Genomic DNA, 19568 nt, shown 5'->3' with positions numbered 1-19568 from the left:
CTCGGGTTCCATTTGCGCTGAATGCACTGCCCTGTCATGTCAGCCTCCCATGCATAGTCTGATGCATCTGTTGCTAGGGTTTGGGCGGCAGGGGGTAGAGTGAAAGGGAGTCCCTTGTTGTGGTAGCAGGCCTCTACCCACCAAAGAAACTCTGTCCTTAGACAAGGAATGATAGGAATCATTGTTTCCAAGTCTTGTGAATGTTGACACCATAGGCTTTTTAGATACCATTGGAATTTCTTCATATGCAGTCTTGCATATGGAATTAGCAGACTGCAAGAGGCCATGAACCCCAGAGCTTGCAGTATTTTTCTTGCAGATAGCTGGGTTTTTGTGGCCAACAGTTTGAAGTAGGTTATCAAATAAATTTGTTTCTCCAGAGTGAGGAATGCCATCTGGGAAGTTGTGTTCAAGCTTGCTCCCAGGAATACAACCTGTTGGCAGGGTACTAGGTGAGATTTACTTTCGTTGATGGTGTACCCCAGTGAGGTTAGATGTTTCTTTATGAATGCTAGGTGTTGTAATATCAAGTCCTGGCTTTCTGCCTGAATCAGACAATCATCCAAGTATGGGTAAATTTGAACATTTCTCTGCCTGCAAAATGCAATGGCTGGAGCTAGACACTTTGTGAACACCCTGGGCGTAGTAGAAAAGCCAAAGGGAAGTGCAGAGAACTGAAAGTGCATGGAGCCCGCCCTGAAATGTAGGTATTGTCTGCAGGATCCTCTTATTGGGATGTGCAGGTAAGCTTCCTTTAAGTCTAGGGTTGCCAGCCAGGCATCCTTGGATAGCATGGGAAGAAGCTATTGCAGAGTTAGCATTTTGAATTTTGGAACCACCAGAAAGGTGTTGAGAATAGAGAGGTTTAGGATAGGACACCAGGAGTTGTCTTTTCTGGGTACCAGAAAAAGTCTTCAATAAAACCCTTGTCCCCTTTGTTCTGCTGGGACAGGTTGTATAGCCCTGATACTGAGAAGAGAGAGAACCTGTTGTTGGGCCTCCGCTCATTGATTTGGGGGAGGTCTGTCCAACCATTTGGGGTTGGTAGGGTGAGGAAGTGGAATCGGTATCCTTGAGAAACTATGTTCAAAACCCATTTGTCCTGGGTAATGAGCTCCCAGTTTTTTGCATGCAGGGCGAGCTTTCCTCCTAAGGGAGCAGGTAGTTCAGCAGGGCTTGGAAGGGTTAAGGTTAAGTCATTGTGCCATTTTTCCATAGGGGGTGGTTTACTACTCCCTGCTTTGGAAGTGGGAGCCCCCCGCTGCTTAGATCTGTGCATAGCCTGAGACTGTAGTCTTGGTGGTCTGCTGTTCCCGGGTCTGGACTGAAAAGGCCTGGAAGGGACTGGAAAGGACCAGTTCTTTGAAGGCCAATGCCTGCTGAATCTGGGAGGCTGTACTTGTAGGAAATCTTTAACAGTTTGCATAGATTTTGCTTTTTTCTCCATCCTTTTGAGAACATACTCTGCTTTGTTGCCAAAAATGCGGTCTTGATTTAAGGGAACATCCAGTAATTTAACTTTAACATGATCTGGCACGTTTTGTTTCTTAAGCCAAGCATGCCTTCTAAGTACAGACCCAGTGACAGCAGCCCTTCAAGATGCTTCTAAAGCATCAAAACCACTTTGCAAAGTATGTTTACCAACTTGTTCTGCAGAATGCATTAAATCTTGTACGAATTTGTGTTCAGCAGTCAGGAATCACCATCATTTTCTGTTTAAGTAGTCCCATAATATGCTGCTGATATTTTAACATATGAAACTGGCAATTTAAAGCCCTAATGGCCAAAGTAGCAAAAGTGTATACCTTCTTACCCCATCTGTCTAAGGCTCTAGAATCTCTATCAGAAAGGGTAAGGTTTTTGGCAGCAGTAGCCTTAATGCCTTTTGGTCCTTGGGAAATGGTCTCTGGATCCACAGTTGGATTCATGAAGAGGAACTTGTGAGAGTCAGGTACTCAGTAGTACCTGTCAGGTTTTCTGGGAGCTGGAGGTAAAGTGTCTGGGGTAAGGCTAGATTCCAAGAAAGCAACATCTACAATGTCCTGAACAGGAGGGATAGCTAAAGGCCTAAGTTGAGGCAGGAGTAAGATTCATAGGTTCATAGGTTGGTACTAGGCTATCAGTCCTAGGGCCTATACAAGCCTAGCCATAACAATTCCCTGGCTATTTCTTCCCACACTATTTACTTCCCTGGACCCCTGTCTAGCAGGGTGACTGACGTGATCCCTGGGGTGAATTTCCTTTCTCCCATCCAATCGTCAAGGTTCCTTTTGAAGAGGACCAAAGAGGCACTCTGCTTGACATGTATGGGCAATCTATTCCAGAGTCTGGGGAGTCTCTGGGTCAGGAACCTATCCCTCCAGCATGTTTTGTTTATTGTGATGACAAGGTTTAGATCCCTGGAGCGTGTGGCTCTGAGGGATTGGGATTTCTTTAACTGTAGCATGTCCAACAGCTCTGGGTTTGACATGGCCTTGTATGTTAAGCAAAGATCGCCTCTGAGTAGACGATATGCGACAGAGTATAGCTGGAGTTTTTAAGGTGGTCAGCGTAGGGCATCTGCTTTAGGCCTGTGATTCTTTTAGTGAGGTATTTCTGTGGCCTTTCCAGTTGTTGCAGATGTCTTGAGAGGTACATACCAAACGGGGCATTGTATTCTATAATGGGTCTAATGAGGAATGAGTACAGTGGGACAATGACCTCCTTTTTTCTGGATGAAAAGCCCTTAGTGATGAGGTGTGCCACATAGAAGGATTTCCTGACTGTTGTGGCGATGTGGTTATCGAAGGTGAGACCACTGTCCACCTGTGTCCCTAAGTCTCTTATCAAACTTTCGGTGTTTAGTGTACTGCCGCCTATATGGTAATTCACGGATACATGTTTTTTCCCAAAGGGGATAACTAAACATTTCTTGGCATTGAGCTTGAGCCCATGGCTCTGGCACCAAGCATCTGTTTCTGTAAGGCCTTTTTGTAGAGTATCCACATCATTTGGGGATTCAATAATGGCTCTCAGTTTGTAGTCATCTGCAAACTTTGTTAGCCAGAGTCCCTTAGTGTTGGCCTGTACTTCAGAGAAGTAGATGCCAAACAAGAGCGGTCCCAGAACTGAACCCTGAGGTACTCCACTTGTCACTTGCCTGGAGCTGGATTTGGAGTCGGCTACTTTTACAGTGTGGGTTCTATCAGTAAGCCAGTTAGCAACCCATTGGGTGATGTAGGGATTAATGCCCAGCTTAGTAAGTTTATCTATGATTCCAGAGTGGGGGATGGTGTCAAAGGCCTTGGCAAGGTCTAGATAGGCTGTGTGGACCACCTTACCCTTGTCCATGGCTCTGGAGACTGATTCAAAGAAGTCAATCAAGTTCAGGAGACAAGATCGGCCCTTCACGAACCCAAACTGGGTGGGGTCCAGTGTTTGAAGGTTGCCAATGTCTTTGTTTATAAGTTCCATGATAATATGCTCCATGGCCTTGCAGATAAGGCTTGTCAGACTGATGGGATGGTAGTTTCCAGGATCCAAGGTGGATCCCCCCTTGTGGAGTGGGATAACTGTAGCTGTGCGCCACTCACTGGGCACGAAACCTATGGTGAGGCTATGATTAAACATGACACTTAGGTGAGGTGCCGGTTCATATTGTAGTTCATGTAGTACACAGCCCGGGATGTCATCTGATCCCATGGATGCTGTATTCTTAGCTTTGGAGAGTGCGTTTTTTACCTGTGTGGCCATTATTACCGGAATTTGGCAATCTTCCGGTATTGAGATGGGCCATTTAGGGGGTGAGAGAGGGGGGGTGAAGTTGGCACTGAATCGATCTGCCAGGATATTGGCAATATCCTTGGGAACAGTATATTTAATGCCATTCTGTTTAAGCTCAGAGCAGACCTGAGCATTGCCATTTAGATTGTTGACATAGTTATAGAATGCCTTGTCATTGTCTTTGGAATCTTTGGCAATTTTATTTTCGCAGCTAGCTTTGGAGGATTTTATGAGGGATCTCAGTTTCTTACTGAGGCTGGTAAGGAAGTTTTTTGCATCCTGCGATTTTCCTCTTTTCTGCAACAGTTTCTTCCTTTTGTTGTAAAGTTTGTTTACGGCAGGGGACCACCAGATTGGCTTCTTTTTTTGATTCCCTAAATCTCTTTTTGGACTCAGAATAGTCCTGGGTTTCCCAGCGGAAATGCTCCCGAAGGGTATGTAAGGTTTCACCAAAAGAAAAATCTTCTGGAGGGGAAGCAGAGGGAATGAAATACTTTGCATCAGAATCCTCATAAGTAGATAAGGGCAAATCCTGGTAATCAGAAGGAGCAGAGATATCAGATTCCTGATCAGAAGAATCAGAAAGAAAATCAGTTCTAGGTCTCTTAGAGGGGGAAGGCTGGCTTCCCCTAATTAAGGTAATAAGGTCTTCAGCCATTCTAAGCATTTGATTTTGAGGCATATTGGCCTAAGTCTGCGATTTGGTCGTCTGTTTTCTAGGCATAGTGCAAGATTTTGCCCTGAGGAATCCGGTACTTCTGGATGGAAATGATGGCGTTGGTTTAATAAGAATGTCTGTAGGCCTGAATACACCCTCAGAAGCCGGTGCTTGCACAGCGGCTCTGAACCCAACCAAGGTAGAGACATCCGCAGGTTCCATAATCGAAGAAGCATCTCGCAGCATACTGGACTCTGAATGGGTCTCAGTAGAGGCCTGCGAATTTGTAGTAGCGGGTATCAAGGGCTGTGAAAGCGCCTCAATGAGTACCAGCGGACTGGTGACTAGCTTAACGGAAGCATCGTCGGCAGTTTTGGACCTATGCGGTCTGTCTCTGTCTTTATCCTTAAGTTTTTTCGGAAGATCGGTAGTCGGAAGGCTTGACAAAGCCATTTCAGAGTGCGGAGATCGAGTACGAAAGTATTTGGCTACAAAAATAGCCTGACGATGAATAGTTCGGGCATTGAACAAGGCACAAAACCGACAGCGAGGGACGTCGTGGCTTGGGCCTAAACAGGGGATGAGATAAGAATGAAAATCTCTATGAGGTATTTGCTTTCCACAGGCAAGACAATTGTTAACTTTTACTGACATTGGCTAGAGCAAGAAAAAGGGATCACCAACAGGGTACTTATCTTTTCTGAAGACTTTGGGTCTGAAACTCAAAAATGAAAATTTCGGGAGACGGCCGACTGGCACCTGCAAACTGCTTCTGCTTCGGGCACAGCACGGCAAGAAAGATTGATGTAATGGCGTTGGCTGCATGTTTTATACCTTTGCCGACCTGACGTCAAGGAAGAAGTGACAGCACTCGATGCAGAAATTCGAAGACTCTGGTATTCAGGCCAGCTGAGGGCTACCTGCAGGCAGATAACCCAAATGTGATGACTGCAACAGTGAAACACGAAGAACATCAGCAGTCCTAGGACAGACCCTTGGGAGATGCCACTGGTAACAAGTCCTTTTGAATAAAGTGCGCCAGTTACCATAATAAAATGGGTTTTGTCTGTTAACCAGTTTGGCATCCACAAGTTATATGAAGAATTACTTTTATTTGGTTTAATTTATCAATAACAGCAGAAAATGGGATAGTGTCAAAGGCTTTTGCCACATCCAAGTAAAAAGCTTATACCAAACTGCCTTCATCAAGAGCCTCAACTTCTCTTTCAAAGAGGTCAACCAGGTTACGTAGGCAGGATCTGTCCTTATAAAGCCAAATTGGTTTGGTTTGGGTTCAGGTATTGCAGGCAGTCTACGTCCCAGTTTATAAATTCCATGACTATATACTTCATCACTTTACACGTGTCTGGTGAGGGTTTACAATTCCCAGGTTCAGCAGTTTCTACAGGAGGACCACACTACTGCTGTTCTCCAGGAGTCAGGAACATGGCAAGCTGGCAGTGACAAGCTGAGGTCAAATAGATCTACATAAGAATCAATAAGGTAATGTTTCATGCAGACAAGAAAACAGCCTGGAATGCTGTCTGGACCCATACAGGAAGCATTCTTGTTTTGGAGAGGGCATTTAACACTTGTTCTATGGTGATTACCGAGGGGATGCTGATTTAACAGTAAGAGTATGAAAGCATGGAGGAGGGGAAGAAGTTTCAGCTCAATTTGCTAGCAAGGATATTTGCAACATCTTCTGGCTTTGAGTTGGTGGCACCATCAAATATTAGCTTACTGTAATGAAGAGCACTGTTCGTAAGATTCATGTTATAAATAAATAAAGCTTTTTGGTTTTCTTTGGAAGTGGTAGAATTATTCACCTCATATTTGACTCTGCTTGCTTTAAACTTATGCCTTAGTTTCTTAATTATGCTTTTGAGTTCATTTTAAAGCAACGGGATCTGAAGAGGGAATCTTTAATCAACTATAATTTGTCTTATGCTGAAGTTCAACCAGTGGGTCTTGTTCCTGAATTTGGCATTATATTTCTGGATGATGGGAACAGAGCTTAGACAGGACTAGAAATCTGTGATGTACATGGCCATGTTAGTTACATGGTTATCATGTGGTGGGGAGCTTTTAAACTTCACAAAGTCTGTAGCAAGAGTTAATAAGTCTGCCTTGGAGAAGTATCTACAGACAGCAAAATCTATAAGAACTTTTGTCTGAGATCTTACAGGTTATGCTTTAATTGTGGTGCATAGTATTGTCATGCTTGTGAAGACCAGACCAAGAAGGATTGGAAAATTAGCAAGGGTAGGCATTTATTAGTCTAGGTAGTAGGCATCTATGATTTCTAGTAACTATTGTGCATACTTATTTTTTATGGTGTATGTTTGTCAGTTAGTAGCTGGACAGTTGAGATCACTCAAAATGAATGGGTTCTATTCTATGGTTAGGGATTCTAACTACTGATGTAGCCTTCATGTACTATCATCATCATGGTAGAAGTCCTGTAGTTAGCCATGATATGAAACATTGCTGTACTTGCAGTTGCCAGCGTATGTATGTGTTCTAGGTCACTGCCTAGCAGGAGTAGGCATCAGGAAATGGAATTACAAATAAAAGCTGATACACCATGGGGCCATCCTCATCTGTGGGTCAAACTAAGTGGAAGGTAGTTAAACCAAGTACAGAAGGAGTGTTTGCATTGTGCTGAAACCATGTTTCTGGGACCCCACAAATATCTAAGTTTTCAAGGGTTTGAAGGGCCTCAAGAGTGAGCATTTTCATGTTTAGGCGTCTACAACTCAGCAGTGGAACTGATATAAGCCTGAATTGGATTTGCAAGGCTGTTCTGCCTATAAAAAGGGACTAGAGGGGTTGAAAATGTTTGAGCTAATGCATAGAAACTCTGTGGAGAGAGAAGCATACCATGCCTAGCAAAAAAAGGCTGACACACTGGACTGACTTTGAAATTATCCTCTGTCTGTACTGGGTCATCATTTGTAGTCACAGCAATATGCTGTTCAAGACCAGATTTTGCCAACACTGGTAGCACAGTCACAGAGCTCAACCACTTCTTTCTTTGTATATTCCAGGGAGGATGATACCTTGGTTGTTTACCAACATGAACAACAACCAAATTTTGAACTTATCTGAATACATGTGGAGGACTTGGTCCCCTCCCCATTATCCTGATTTCTTGTTTTGATCCTACTTGATGGAATGGGCACTCTGAACTGGGTTTCTCTGGATCCCAATGCAAGACTTCTCCAGAAGTAATAAGGATCATGCTCTGGACTTTTTGAGCAGCAAAAAAAAAAAAAAAATGGTGGCTTGGAAGATGTACAAGCATAGACAGCTGGTACACTGTATTACAGCTGGCCTTGGTACGGATGTGCAAACATCCTCCCAAAAAAGAACTTCTAATATTCTGCTAAATGATGACTGATCAAGAAGCTGAACTCTACCACAGACACATCAGGGAGTGTTCTTGATGTTAGATTTTCTGGCTCCCTATCAGAAGTGAGAGACCCAATATTGTGAGTCCTGTTACTTCAAAAATAAAACTAAAATTCCAGGAAATAACAGCAAAATTTGAAACTTGTAGCTATGGATATTGTCAGTGGCTCAGCAGATAGCACCTGCCTTTGGTTCTGGAAGTCCAGAAGGCTGTGGGTTCTATTCCCCCTCTAGGTTATTATATTCATTTTTTTTTACAAATTGCTGACGCTATAGCGTAGCATTACGGGATGCTGTACTCATGCATGTGCATTCGGATGAGATGTTAAACTGAGTTCCAATTTTCTTGAGTTGGTGGTAGCTCAGGTGAAAGTAAAAGATCTCATGACACCTATCAAAAAGAATAGGGAATTTCCCTAATAATAAAAATGCCACCTTTGGTCTCTCCCGAAAAGTGGCCACCAGCCACTAGCATGGTAAACAAAGGTAACTGAATAAAATAAATGGCTTGCATTGCTATTTGTGACTCCTTATGCGGCAATGGCAGAACACAACACACAAAACAAGCATCCCCAGACAGTGTGCTAGAAAACTCAGATTTTTTTCCTTGAACAAGTTCTTAGCAAATGGAATTCAAAGGGGGTTTCTGCAAACCCAGTTGGACTATCCTGGCAAGCAAAAAGAAAATAAATGCATGTTCCCATTGTCATAAACTCTATACTTGCAAGGGTGGGCATCCTAAAGTACAATATTGTAATAATTAATTGCTGAGTATTTATCTTTTCATGTCGTTGTACAAATATATACAAATTAGAACAAATAAATTCACATTCAATATATTCTTTGTGTGTAAAAAAATATCCCTGCTGCAAATTTAAGTGTAAGGAGAAATGGTAACATTTCACTAATAACAGCATTCATTTTTTTTTTGCCTTAAGTAATATAATTTGCCTTAAAACAAGCAAAGTAATTTGTCTTAAATATAGCTTTCTGTACTGCTGTAGACATGAGAAGGAAAGCAATTATTACAGGTTTCTTTAAACTGTAACCAAGAAAAATGCCCTGAGAGATACACTGGATAGTCATGTCCAACTCAAGTTTAAACACTCTGACTTTCCACATGCTACAGTATGCAGAGTCCAGAAACACTATATGAATAATATTGCCAGTCAATCAGTCACCTCTGCCTTAGTTTACAACATCCAAAGCTTGTTATGTACTATGAAGAGTAGGAACCATCTTACCTTTGTAACACTGTGGGTGCTGCAGGAGATGCCATTCCTAAATCTGTATATCTCTGAAAAAAAAAATAAAAAGAATTCTAATATATCAAGAAAATATAGATTGTCTTTAATAAGTAATATTTAATATAATAATGTCTGAAAAGTGGTATTAATGACAAGCTTTCTGCCTGCTGCTGTGCTGACTGCACCTTTCTATTTTCACATAGACTTAATCTGAAGTACTATCTGTAATCTGACTGCAACCAATTTTTTGCCTCCTAATTTAATGTTGCCTCTTTTCATGAGTTATGGTTGAAAAAGGAGTATTTGGATCAGTTCATTAACATGTTTAAAAAAGAAGAAATAAAACAGAATCACATTTAAGACTGTACATGACATAAAGCATATTACACAGTCTGCAGTCTGATGGGATAAGTGGGAACAGATGTGAATATCAGAAAGATGGGGACAGCAAACCCTACCTGAAGGTTTCTGAACAGTAAAATACTGAAACTAGGACAGCTGATCATCCCACACTTTCAAGTCATCTTTGACAGACAATCTACCTATCCAAGTCATCTTGGTCACACTTCCCCAAAACACAGAAATATGCATACCGGTTAGGGGTTAAGGCCTTCTCCCCACTCTAGATACTAGTTGAGTCAGTAGTGATGATGAAACTGCAGAATATCTGTTTTCAGCAATTTGGTAGAAAATAAGTTTCAGAAATCTTGCAATGAACATCTGCATGACTCTGATAAGAAATTATAAATAAAAGTGTGAACATAATCTGAAAAGCAAAAATCTCTGGCTCTGTATGAGGTTATTCGCAAAATCAACAAGGAACTGTAAATCAAAAGGAAAGGCTAACACTTCAGACCTGCACAAGAAGCACAAAGCGACACACCTAAGATCCTATCTAAAAGTCACTGGCTATATGACTGTTAATAAGCAAAGCTGTTACAGGCAAAGCTCTGTATGGTTCTACTTAAATTTTATTTAAAATGTGTTGCATGCATCCTGCACCATTTAGATCCAAAGTGTCTTTTATATTTCACTCTCATTTACTGACCAGTGTGAATATGGCACAGCTATTTTGTTACATTACCCACTTTCTTGGTTTGTAGATGCATAATGATTTGGTAGACCTCTACATTAACCAAGTAGCTTATAGTTCTTGTCAATCCACAAACCACTCTCTCTCTCTCTCTCTCTCACTCACAAAAAGTGTGACTATTACAGCACCATAAAACGTTATAATTTGTAGCAACTTTAAGACTAAATTAACAGCTATTATTACACTGTGAATTACATATTGAACCTTTATAGCTAAAAATGATTAGTGTTGCACATGCATTAATGTTATGTGCACTAACAAACTTTTACTTCAAAACCACATTCTAAGTTAGTCAGTGGTGTATCATACTATTGGGCTGCTGGGTTGCAGATCCTCTATTTTTGGGGAAAAACAATATAATTTTTTTCTGCCACTCCATACAATTTATGAAATGATTTCCAATTACAAGTCTTGTAGCTCACACTGCCAATCCTGTACAGTAACTAACTGAGCAGGTACATGTCAACAACGGATACTTGGCTGACAAAAAAAAAAAAACAAATCCCATTACTGACATTAAAGTTGCTACTCTTGCTTATGTCTCCTCCCACTGTAATTATACTTGCAGCAATGCTGCTGTTACAGGATCTCTTTAAACATATCACTTTGAAAAAAAGGTTATTATACCATGACCCCCCATTAATATTCCAAAACGTGCATGCTGATTGGTCAGCGTGCGTTATCATCGACTTATACTAATGGAAAAAGGTCCGGACGCCCGGACTTTTTCCATTAGTATAAGTCTTTTTTAAAACACTGTCTCGCTAAGTTAAAGGAGTTTAACATAGCGAGACAGGTTTAAAAAAAGTATCGGAGAACTCTGGTGCTTTTTATAAAGCTGTCACGCTATGTTAAACTCCTTTAACATAGCGAACAGTGTAAGCAACGGAGATCTTGCTTTCTCCATTGCTTTTTTTTTTAAACCTGTCTCACTATGTTAAATGGGTTTAACATAGCGAGACAGCTTTAAAATAAGCAACGGAGATCTCCGCTGCTTATTTTAAAGCTGTCTCACTATGTTAAACCCATTTAACATAGCGAAACAGTTTGTAAAAAGCAACAGAGATCTTGCTTTCTCCGTTGCTTTTTTCAAAACTGTCAGCGAGACAGCTTTAAAATAAGCAACGGAGATTCTCCGTTGCTTTTTGTAAAGCTGTCTCGCTATGTTAAACCCATTTAACATAGCGAAACAGTAAAAAGCAATGGAGATCTTGCTTTCTCCATTGCTTTTGCCCACAGCTCTGATGTACTGCTTAGGCATACGCATGCACAGTACATCAGAACTGCTGCAGAATACCAGACAGCTGCGGAAGGGCAGCAAGGAGACATTATACAATGCCATTATTTAAGAAAAGTAATTTTTTTTTCCCTTAAATAATGTCATTGTATAATAGCAATAACCCACTTCTGGGTGTGGGTAATGCTGGATTTACCCATGGTTGACTTTGTTTGGCAACTCGGGCTTCGCCCTCGTGACCAAACCACGCCAACCGTGGGTAAATCCAGCATTACCCACACCCAGGCATGGGTTATTGCTATATTAGGTGGCTAGCAAGTAGGTCATTACACTGCTATAGTGATCCCTCCTGAAACAGCATTTCTACTTCAAGTGGCACTGGAACATTTAAAGGTTTGTAGTACAGGACAGAATGGTAGCACACTGTGAATGAAGCCACAGGAATTAAATCTTTCTTCCCAGAAAGCCGTCTAGGCAAATCTTTATATGCATAAACCAAATTTGTATTTGTAATATTGTAAAGACCATTTAAACTGCCATACAGGAGCATTTCCCTTAATGCACTACTCTTCTATAAATTCCTATCAAGCAGGAAAAGGTGAGCAAGACATCTCTAAAGCAGAAAAACAGAGCACTTCTTTCCTCAAAACCTATCTGCCCAAAACTGTGCTCTTCCTCAGCTGTCCAAAATATCTAGCTCCTGTCCAGCTTGCCCAAATTAGACAAGAAAAATTTCAAAATTATAAATCCAGTGAGAGGGAGAAGACCAGACTGGATCAATCACTATGACACCATTCTTACAACTGCGGAAGGCTTTTTTTATTTATGTTATTTTATTATTTTAATCATGGCTTACTCACTGTTCTATCCCATACCCATCATTCAATAGAATACAGGTGGAACTAATCCACTAACAAACTTGTAGTGCGTTCCAAAATTTGCATTGCAGAACTAGAGTTTGCATTCTCAATATCTGCTTCAACTGAGCAAATGAAAGGAGAGCCCTTATACTAATGCTTGCTAGCATATTAAATGAGAAAGACACTGATTAACATTAGAGGAGATGGCACCACTTCTACATTTTATTTACAAGTTAAGAAGTAGTCTCTTTTGGTTTACCACCATAGTGCTAAGCAGTTTTCCTGCAGAGTAGAGTAAAAGAAATACAGGGGGAACCACTTGTGGAAGATGGTTAGAGGGAGGAGATAGGATTTCTGTCATTACATGTTTTTGCTGAAAGAAGCTGGAATTTGGAAGTATGCCAGATAATTTCTGGTATACAGTCAATCAAAGGTATTTGCTGTCCCCACTACATTGCTAGTTTGGGAAGGGGACTGCTACTTTCTTGTATTACTACTGGAAGTACAATGAAATACATTACAAAAGACAGTATTTCTTACATCTGCTCGGACAGACATGTTCTTTCTCCCAGTGCTTTTCTTCTTATTGTTGGGTGGGGAAGCAGTCTACGTGCTGCAGCCAAGATAAAATATGTTACCAAGGGCAGTATTTCCTGCATTTGAAAATGCAAACGTGTGTCCGGTGCATACTGCCATTGTGGGTGGTAGATCTCTGCTATTATGTGCAGCTTTTATTATAGTTTCATAGTTTCTGGTAAGCTGCATAAAGGTCAAAGACCATTATAACACAGGCTGTTAGGTCAGAGTACAAATTCAAACCAAACAAGTATCTAAACACTTCTTGAAGGATTCTAATTTACTACATTTCCATACTTGTAATGGCAGTCTGTTCAATGATCTCACTATACTTTTATTGTTGGAAACAAACTGAAATACATTACTATGGCCAGTGTGGTTGTGGTTACTGTCAGGGTTTCTGTCACAGTATGTGTACGTTTTGCAAATAAGCTAGAGTATATTGATAGATAAAGTTTCCATTATATTTACTACTGTGAATAATATTATAAATTAGGGGTTCCCAACCTTTTTTGACTTGCATACCCCTTGGCAGTCCATTTCCCTAAAATTGTACCCCTCATTTTAAATATAAATATTATAACACACTCTTAAAGTGAAGCAGTGGCCATTGCAAAACAGTGCATGGTGGGTACATAGCATTAATCACTTTCGCATTCTGCATACATGATCATGTACATGTTCCCTAAAGTGCATACAACATTCCACCATTATTTAAATTAAACATGTCTCCGGCCAGTGAGATATAAAAGGTTTGTTTCAAAAAGCTCTACACAAAATGGGAGGGTGTACTCAAAGACTGTCATTTCATTGGATCCCTACTAATCAGTTGAACTGTATTTGCCTAGACAGCAAAAAAAAAAACACACTTGTTGCAAACATCCAAGTGCAATTTAATCTATAATTAAAGGAAACAAAACATGCAGAGTTAGCCCCAACAAGCTGCCCATGCACACAATCTCGATATTTACCCACACATTTAGAGGCACCATGTTTTATAAGACAGACAACTGCACTTCAGAGAAATTCTCTCTCCCTCTTACCCCATTCCTTAGCAGTTCTCAAGTTACTAAAGCACAAGGCCAACTGGCAACATCTCTCTTAGAGCCATTAAACAGGATCGTACTTGTTTTACAAACCTGTATTTGCTCCTCAAGAGAACTCCTGTCACCAAGAAAGTATGACAGTCCCTGCTAATCCCAATAAGGTTGACTACAGATGTATGCAAACTTTTTGCTGTCATTTTCAGGAAGGATACTGGAATTAGAAAACTGGCCAAACAAAAGTTTATTAAAATAATTTAATTATTAAAATACATCTCTATTAAATTTCTAACTTTAAGAACAGATATATCCTCTACGATGGGATTTACAGGTCTCTCCACTCTAATGCCCTATTATTCCAATCGTGCTTCCTACTGAAATGTTGGCACTCTAAATGCTGTGTGCCCACAGGCCAAAAAAAAAAAAAACAAAGCCTAGGAAAAAACAAATCTTGAAGATCACTCTTCTTTGCAGAATGGCAAGCCTCCTGCAAGCCCCCCGCCCCTCCTGAACTTATACATTCCAACTTCAACATCAACATACCTTGGAGTAAACGGAATATTCCAAGACATGGCCATCTTGGACTTGGTATATGCAAGTCCATTTTTCAGCCATTCGGTCTTCATGTTTCCTAACTCCGTCTAACAGATCCTGACATTTCAAACGGTTATCCAACAACTGCCATATGAAAGTGGCAGATGCAGATATATGGAAGTGTGTAAAATACACCCAAGGATTAAGTGTATCTTAACAAGTACTAGAAAGTAAATCTAGAAAGGCCCCATTGTTCTCCCCACACCAGTCCCCCAAGTGCCAAGCAGAATCAAACATCTAAAATAATAATAATAAAATGGAGGATAGAGCATTACTTAGCACCTATGAAACCTTTCTTAGCCATCTTATTACTCACAAGGAAAAGACCGCATATCAAAGATACCAAATTCAGTTATCACAGCTAACCTTGTTACAGCATAATTATTAATGTATAGTTTGTACACCATTTAGCAACCAAAGGGTGCATCCAGATTTATTAGAATCTTCACAAGTAATATGTATGTTTCTGTTACCGACTTTACGCATCCCTGTACTAATATTCAGAAGGCTAAACTTAACTGGAACATTTTAACCTTCCATCCCTACAGGTCTTTTTTTAGTTTTCCAATTATTTTCACAGTTCTCATGCCCATATAATACTGGATCAGAAACCACTTCTGTTGGCTGCCTGACTGATGCCCCCTATCAGCCATCCTTTATGGGTTTGGACTTTTTAGTAGAGAAAGCAGCTCTTAAATTCAGTTTTGCCTTGCTTTTGAACTGTGGAAACTTAAATTCATCTCTGGGACAATACATCAAAAGCTCTCAGCCAACCACCTAATGGGGGGAATGAAATGTTCCAACTGGCAGATAGAAGAATGACTGAATGTCAGGCAGCAGAGGCAAAAAGTGCAAAAGATATATATATATTTCTATTATATATAATTATTATTATATATATTATAATTATTATATACTTATATTATATAATTAGTTTATATTATAATTTTTTATTTCACTAATTTCTCTAAAGCTTTTAACAACTTTTCCTTCTATGCTATATTTATGTTTCCGGTTAATTTTTATTTGTTAAACAGATAAAGCGGTACGCAAGACTTCTCAGCCATAAACCAAGCCATTAGCAAACTACAAGTTAAACAAGCATTCATAACCATAGCTTAATTTCTATACAGTTTATACAGAAATTATTTTGGCAGTTTAGATGGTTATAAGAAAGTTGAAAATAAAAGTGCAACCATTAAAAGTTACATAAAGCAAATTCATAACAAATTGCAAGAATAAGATATGTACACAAATACTAAGTAAAAAGTGATACAGCAGAACAGTGCAAAAAGCACAGCATTGGACCAGATTCCAAGAGACTCGCTAAGGGTAAGTAACATATTCCAGAGTAAGCCTGTTCCGATTAGAAAAGAGTTGTTCTCAGTACACTTACTAGGGCTAACTTTGTTCTTTTCCTTAATGTCATATTATTCTTAGGCGCTAAGGCGTTGTTTTTACCTTTCTTTTGTTGTTTCTTTTTCCCAGAAATGTGCAAACCCTCTGTAGGCACCACAGGCCCACAGCACAGACACAAAACCTTCTTCTTCAAATAGTAAACATGGGAATAGCTCCTAATAGGCTGGCACTCTCACTGTCACAGGACAGACTTCCCGCCCATGCAGGAAGCATGTCTTATGATAGTGAAAGTGCTAATGCGAAATTGTTTTGAAATGAAAAAAAAAAGTTTCTGCCATTGTTATTTTTTTCCCTGTGTACCCTTAAATGACTAACCATGTACCCCTGGGGGTATGCATATCCCGGGTTTGGAATAGCTGCTATAAATGATGCATGTAGATTATGCCCCCTTGTAATATGTTTGATTTTCTTGTAAATCAGTGAAAATTACAGTCAGGCAATAATGCCAGACATTACAGTTTTACACTTAATACTCTTCAGAAAATGCACACTAATGGAAAACCTGTTGCTGTATTAATTATCTAAATGCATTAGTCTAATATAAAAAAATTGTCCCTAATACTGGGTCTTATCCCAAATTATTTTTGGCTGTGTCCCTGATTCTTGAGCAACCTAGTGGATAGCTGTGCAATAATCAAGTATAGACAAGCATTCTGGATTAGCTGTTTTACTTAGTGATTAGAAGACTGTTATTTAAGTTGTGAAAAAACAGTACATTCACATTTGTTGACAGCTAAGTCAGTCAACATTACAAATCAAAGTGCACACACACACACACACACACACACACACACACACACACACACACACACACACACACACACACACACACACACACACACAGGACCATGGAGTAAAACTTAACATCAAAAATGCGTGCTGTACTTTCAGGGAAACAAGTATCAAGTACACTTAGGGGCCTACTATATAACTAGCAGTTTCCTCAGCACAGATAATGCAGTTAGAGACCTGTGCACATTCATGGTAAATTAACTTTCCTTTGAACAGTCTACTTCAACTGTTTTTAGGAAATCCTTCTACTTAGCCAAACTAATTACTCAAAAATATCATCTATGTTCAAGGAAATGATTATCCTGCTCTAACCCTCTCCTATCTGGCTGACATTTGAATAGAATGACTAGTTTGTACATATCTATCCAAGTATATGGTGCATCTAGGAAAAAATACAATGCTTCCTCATCAAAAATAATCATGGGAATGTATTCCCTAATACATACAGAGTATCTAGAAGCTCTATCATTCTATTCTGTCTCTTAAAGGCTTCTATGTGATGAACTTTATCATACAAGGCTGCAAATGACTTTGTCCTGCTTTAACTCCTGCCAAGTCAGGGAGAAACACCACAAATACTTGCTCTAGGGACCTAAATCAATGGTGCAATATGGCCTGTTGGTGGGAAAGAAATCTCTCTGAAAGTGCAAGCTATCTTTGGAATACGTTTCTACTCTATATCATATAAAATAGTTGAGTTACTCTATTTAATTGTAACTTACATGAGCGGCTGTGTACAGATGCATTCATCCTGGGTGTAACACTTCAGTCGCTTATGAAGAAGGAAAGTAGGTAAAAGACAGTGGCTAGGCTCTTGATAGTCTTCGACACTGACTGCCTAGTGTTTGCCTGCGAACCTATACACTGCACTTTTTCATCTTATTGGTCTACAGTATACAGTGTAATCCACTGTCACCCCCCCCCCAAGCATGTGCGCGCGCGCGCGCACACACACACACACACACACACACACACACACACACACACACACACACACAACTACACACATTCCCCACACATACACAAACAGTAATATATCCAGCAATTACTGCCACTAAACTGACTATGTACATCTCAGATGTCTGAATGTAAGCAATTTAAAGAATAATGGCCAATCCTTCTCTTCCATCCACACACACACACACACACACACACACACACACACACACACACACACACACACACACACACACACACACACACACACACACACACACACACACACACACACACACACACACACACACACAAAGGACTAAGGCTATAAGCTGTTAACTACTTAATTTTTTTTTTTAATCTGGGGTTTGATTCCCTCAATTTCCATGTGCTTATTGCATGAATCTGAGTGAGTCACTTAAGCAGATGGTGCTCTACAGTAGTTGGGAAAATGGGCTAGGATCCACAGTGGTCTCCTGAACCATATGCCTAGCAGTGACCTATGAAACCCTACAGGAAAGTAAAGGGTGTAGCTTTCATCAGTATGGACTAGTGTGATAAATGAACTGCAAGACAAACCAGGGAGAAGAATGTGTGTGGACACAAACATTCATCTTCCTAGAAAGCAGACACAGTGGGGGGATGTTAGGCCAAAGGAATTTGCATGCCGTATACATATGAGAGCTCATTTCTGGTACCCAACTCTCACATCAACAGGAAACAAATGGGCATGAGTTCTCACCCAAATCAGGGGACAAATAGGTCACAAGGCTCTCATCTTGGTCAGTGAATGACTGCATCTTGCTCTCACTGTACAGGAAAACAAATACCTCTTTAAGATGCTTGAATGCTATTTTTACTATCTGCGGGGATGCGCATGGTCTGTGAGGATAAAATAAAGTGTTTAAAACATCAATAACCTACTTGGTGAAATTATAGCACATGAATAGTGTAAAGTTTCCAATCAGACATAGATGAAATAATATGATAAGAAAAGGGATCTTAAAATGCGATTAACACATTGGCATCTGATGCACTATAAATGTGTGATACAGCTTCTAGCAGATTTGTCTCTAATCCTAAAAGCTGCAGTTTCTCATCCAAGATGAAGACTGAGGTCATAGCAAAAAAATAAAAGGTACCTAAGTGCAACATAAAGAGGTCCTCAAGTGGCGGGTATGCTATCCTTCACCTGAGACTTTAAACTAAACTGATGTCTTGCTTTACCAGTAATGGCATTATTTCTTAGTTGTCTTGGACGAAACAAAGCAACCCAGTAAGTAACCCAAGGCACTCTTCTAAACAAAAAATAAACAAATAAACAAACATAAGCAGGATTTCCCAGTCACCTGACCAAAAACTCTTCCCATAAAACAAGTTTATAAAATTTCCACACTGTATATGGGTGACAGTCTGCTTAATGGCTGCCACCACACATTCAGCCAACGCATTATCTGTCTTAAGCATACTATGTTTAAAGTACTATAAGATACCCGTAAGATATTATTACTTCCTTGAAAAAGCAAAAATGTATTGTTTCTTTTATATATACACACATACACACACACACACACACACACACACATATATATATATATATATATATATATATATATATAAAATATATATTATTATAGGGCATAGCAAAATTAATTCAATATGGGTGGTGAAAGCCATACACACTCTGGCTAGGCTTATAAATGCCCTAGGGCAGATAGCCTAGTATGAACCTATGAACCTATATATATATATATATATATATATATATATATATATATATATATATATTTCTTATTTATTTGGCCGGGAGTGTCCTACTGAGCTGAAACCCTTTTTCAGCAGAGGCCTGGGGAGAAAAGCTCCAATATAGAAATCATTTTAATAACAGTTATTACACTCACAGAAATATACAAAAAGGTTACCATTCAGGTAAAGTA

At 39.9% G+C, this 19568-nt stretch overlaps 1 protein-coding gene across 5 annotated transcripts in view; it reads right to left on the bottom strand.

Annotated features, from left to right (window-relative positions):
• The window catches only part of KIAA1549 (KIAA1549 ortholog), a 2575340-nt gene that overhangs the window by 181139 nt on the left and 2374633 nt on the right, over nucleotides 1-19568 (bottom strand). For all 5 annotated transcript variants that reach the window (XM_044088205.1, XM_044088206.1, XM_044088207.1 and 2 more), the window contains one exon: nucleotides 9079-9131. In XM_044088205.1, coding sequence (XP_043944140.1) covers nucleotides 9079-9131 — 53 coding nt within the window. The remainder of the gene's footprint in view (nucleotides 1-9078; nucleotides 9132-19568) is intronic.

This window comes from Protopterus annectens, chromosome 11.part0 (genome assembly GCF_019279795.1).
Source record: "Protopterus annectens isolate FY-2018-M chromosome 11.part0, PAN1.0, whole genome shotgun sequence".
Taxonomy (NCBI): domain Eukaryota; kingdom Metazoa; phylum Chordata; order Ceratodontiformes; family Protopteridae; genus Protopterus; species Protopterus annectens.
The sequence above is the reverse complement of the archived record's forward strand: the minus strand, read 5'-3'. Positions and strand labels throughout refer to the sequence as shown.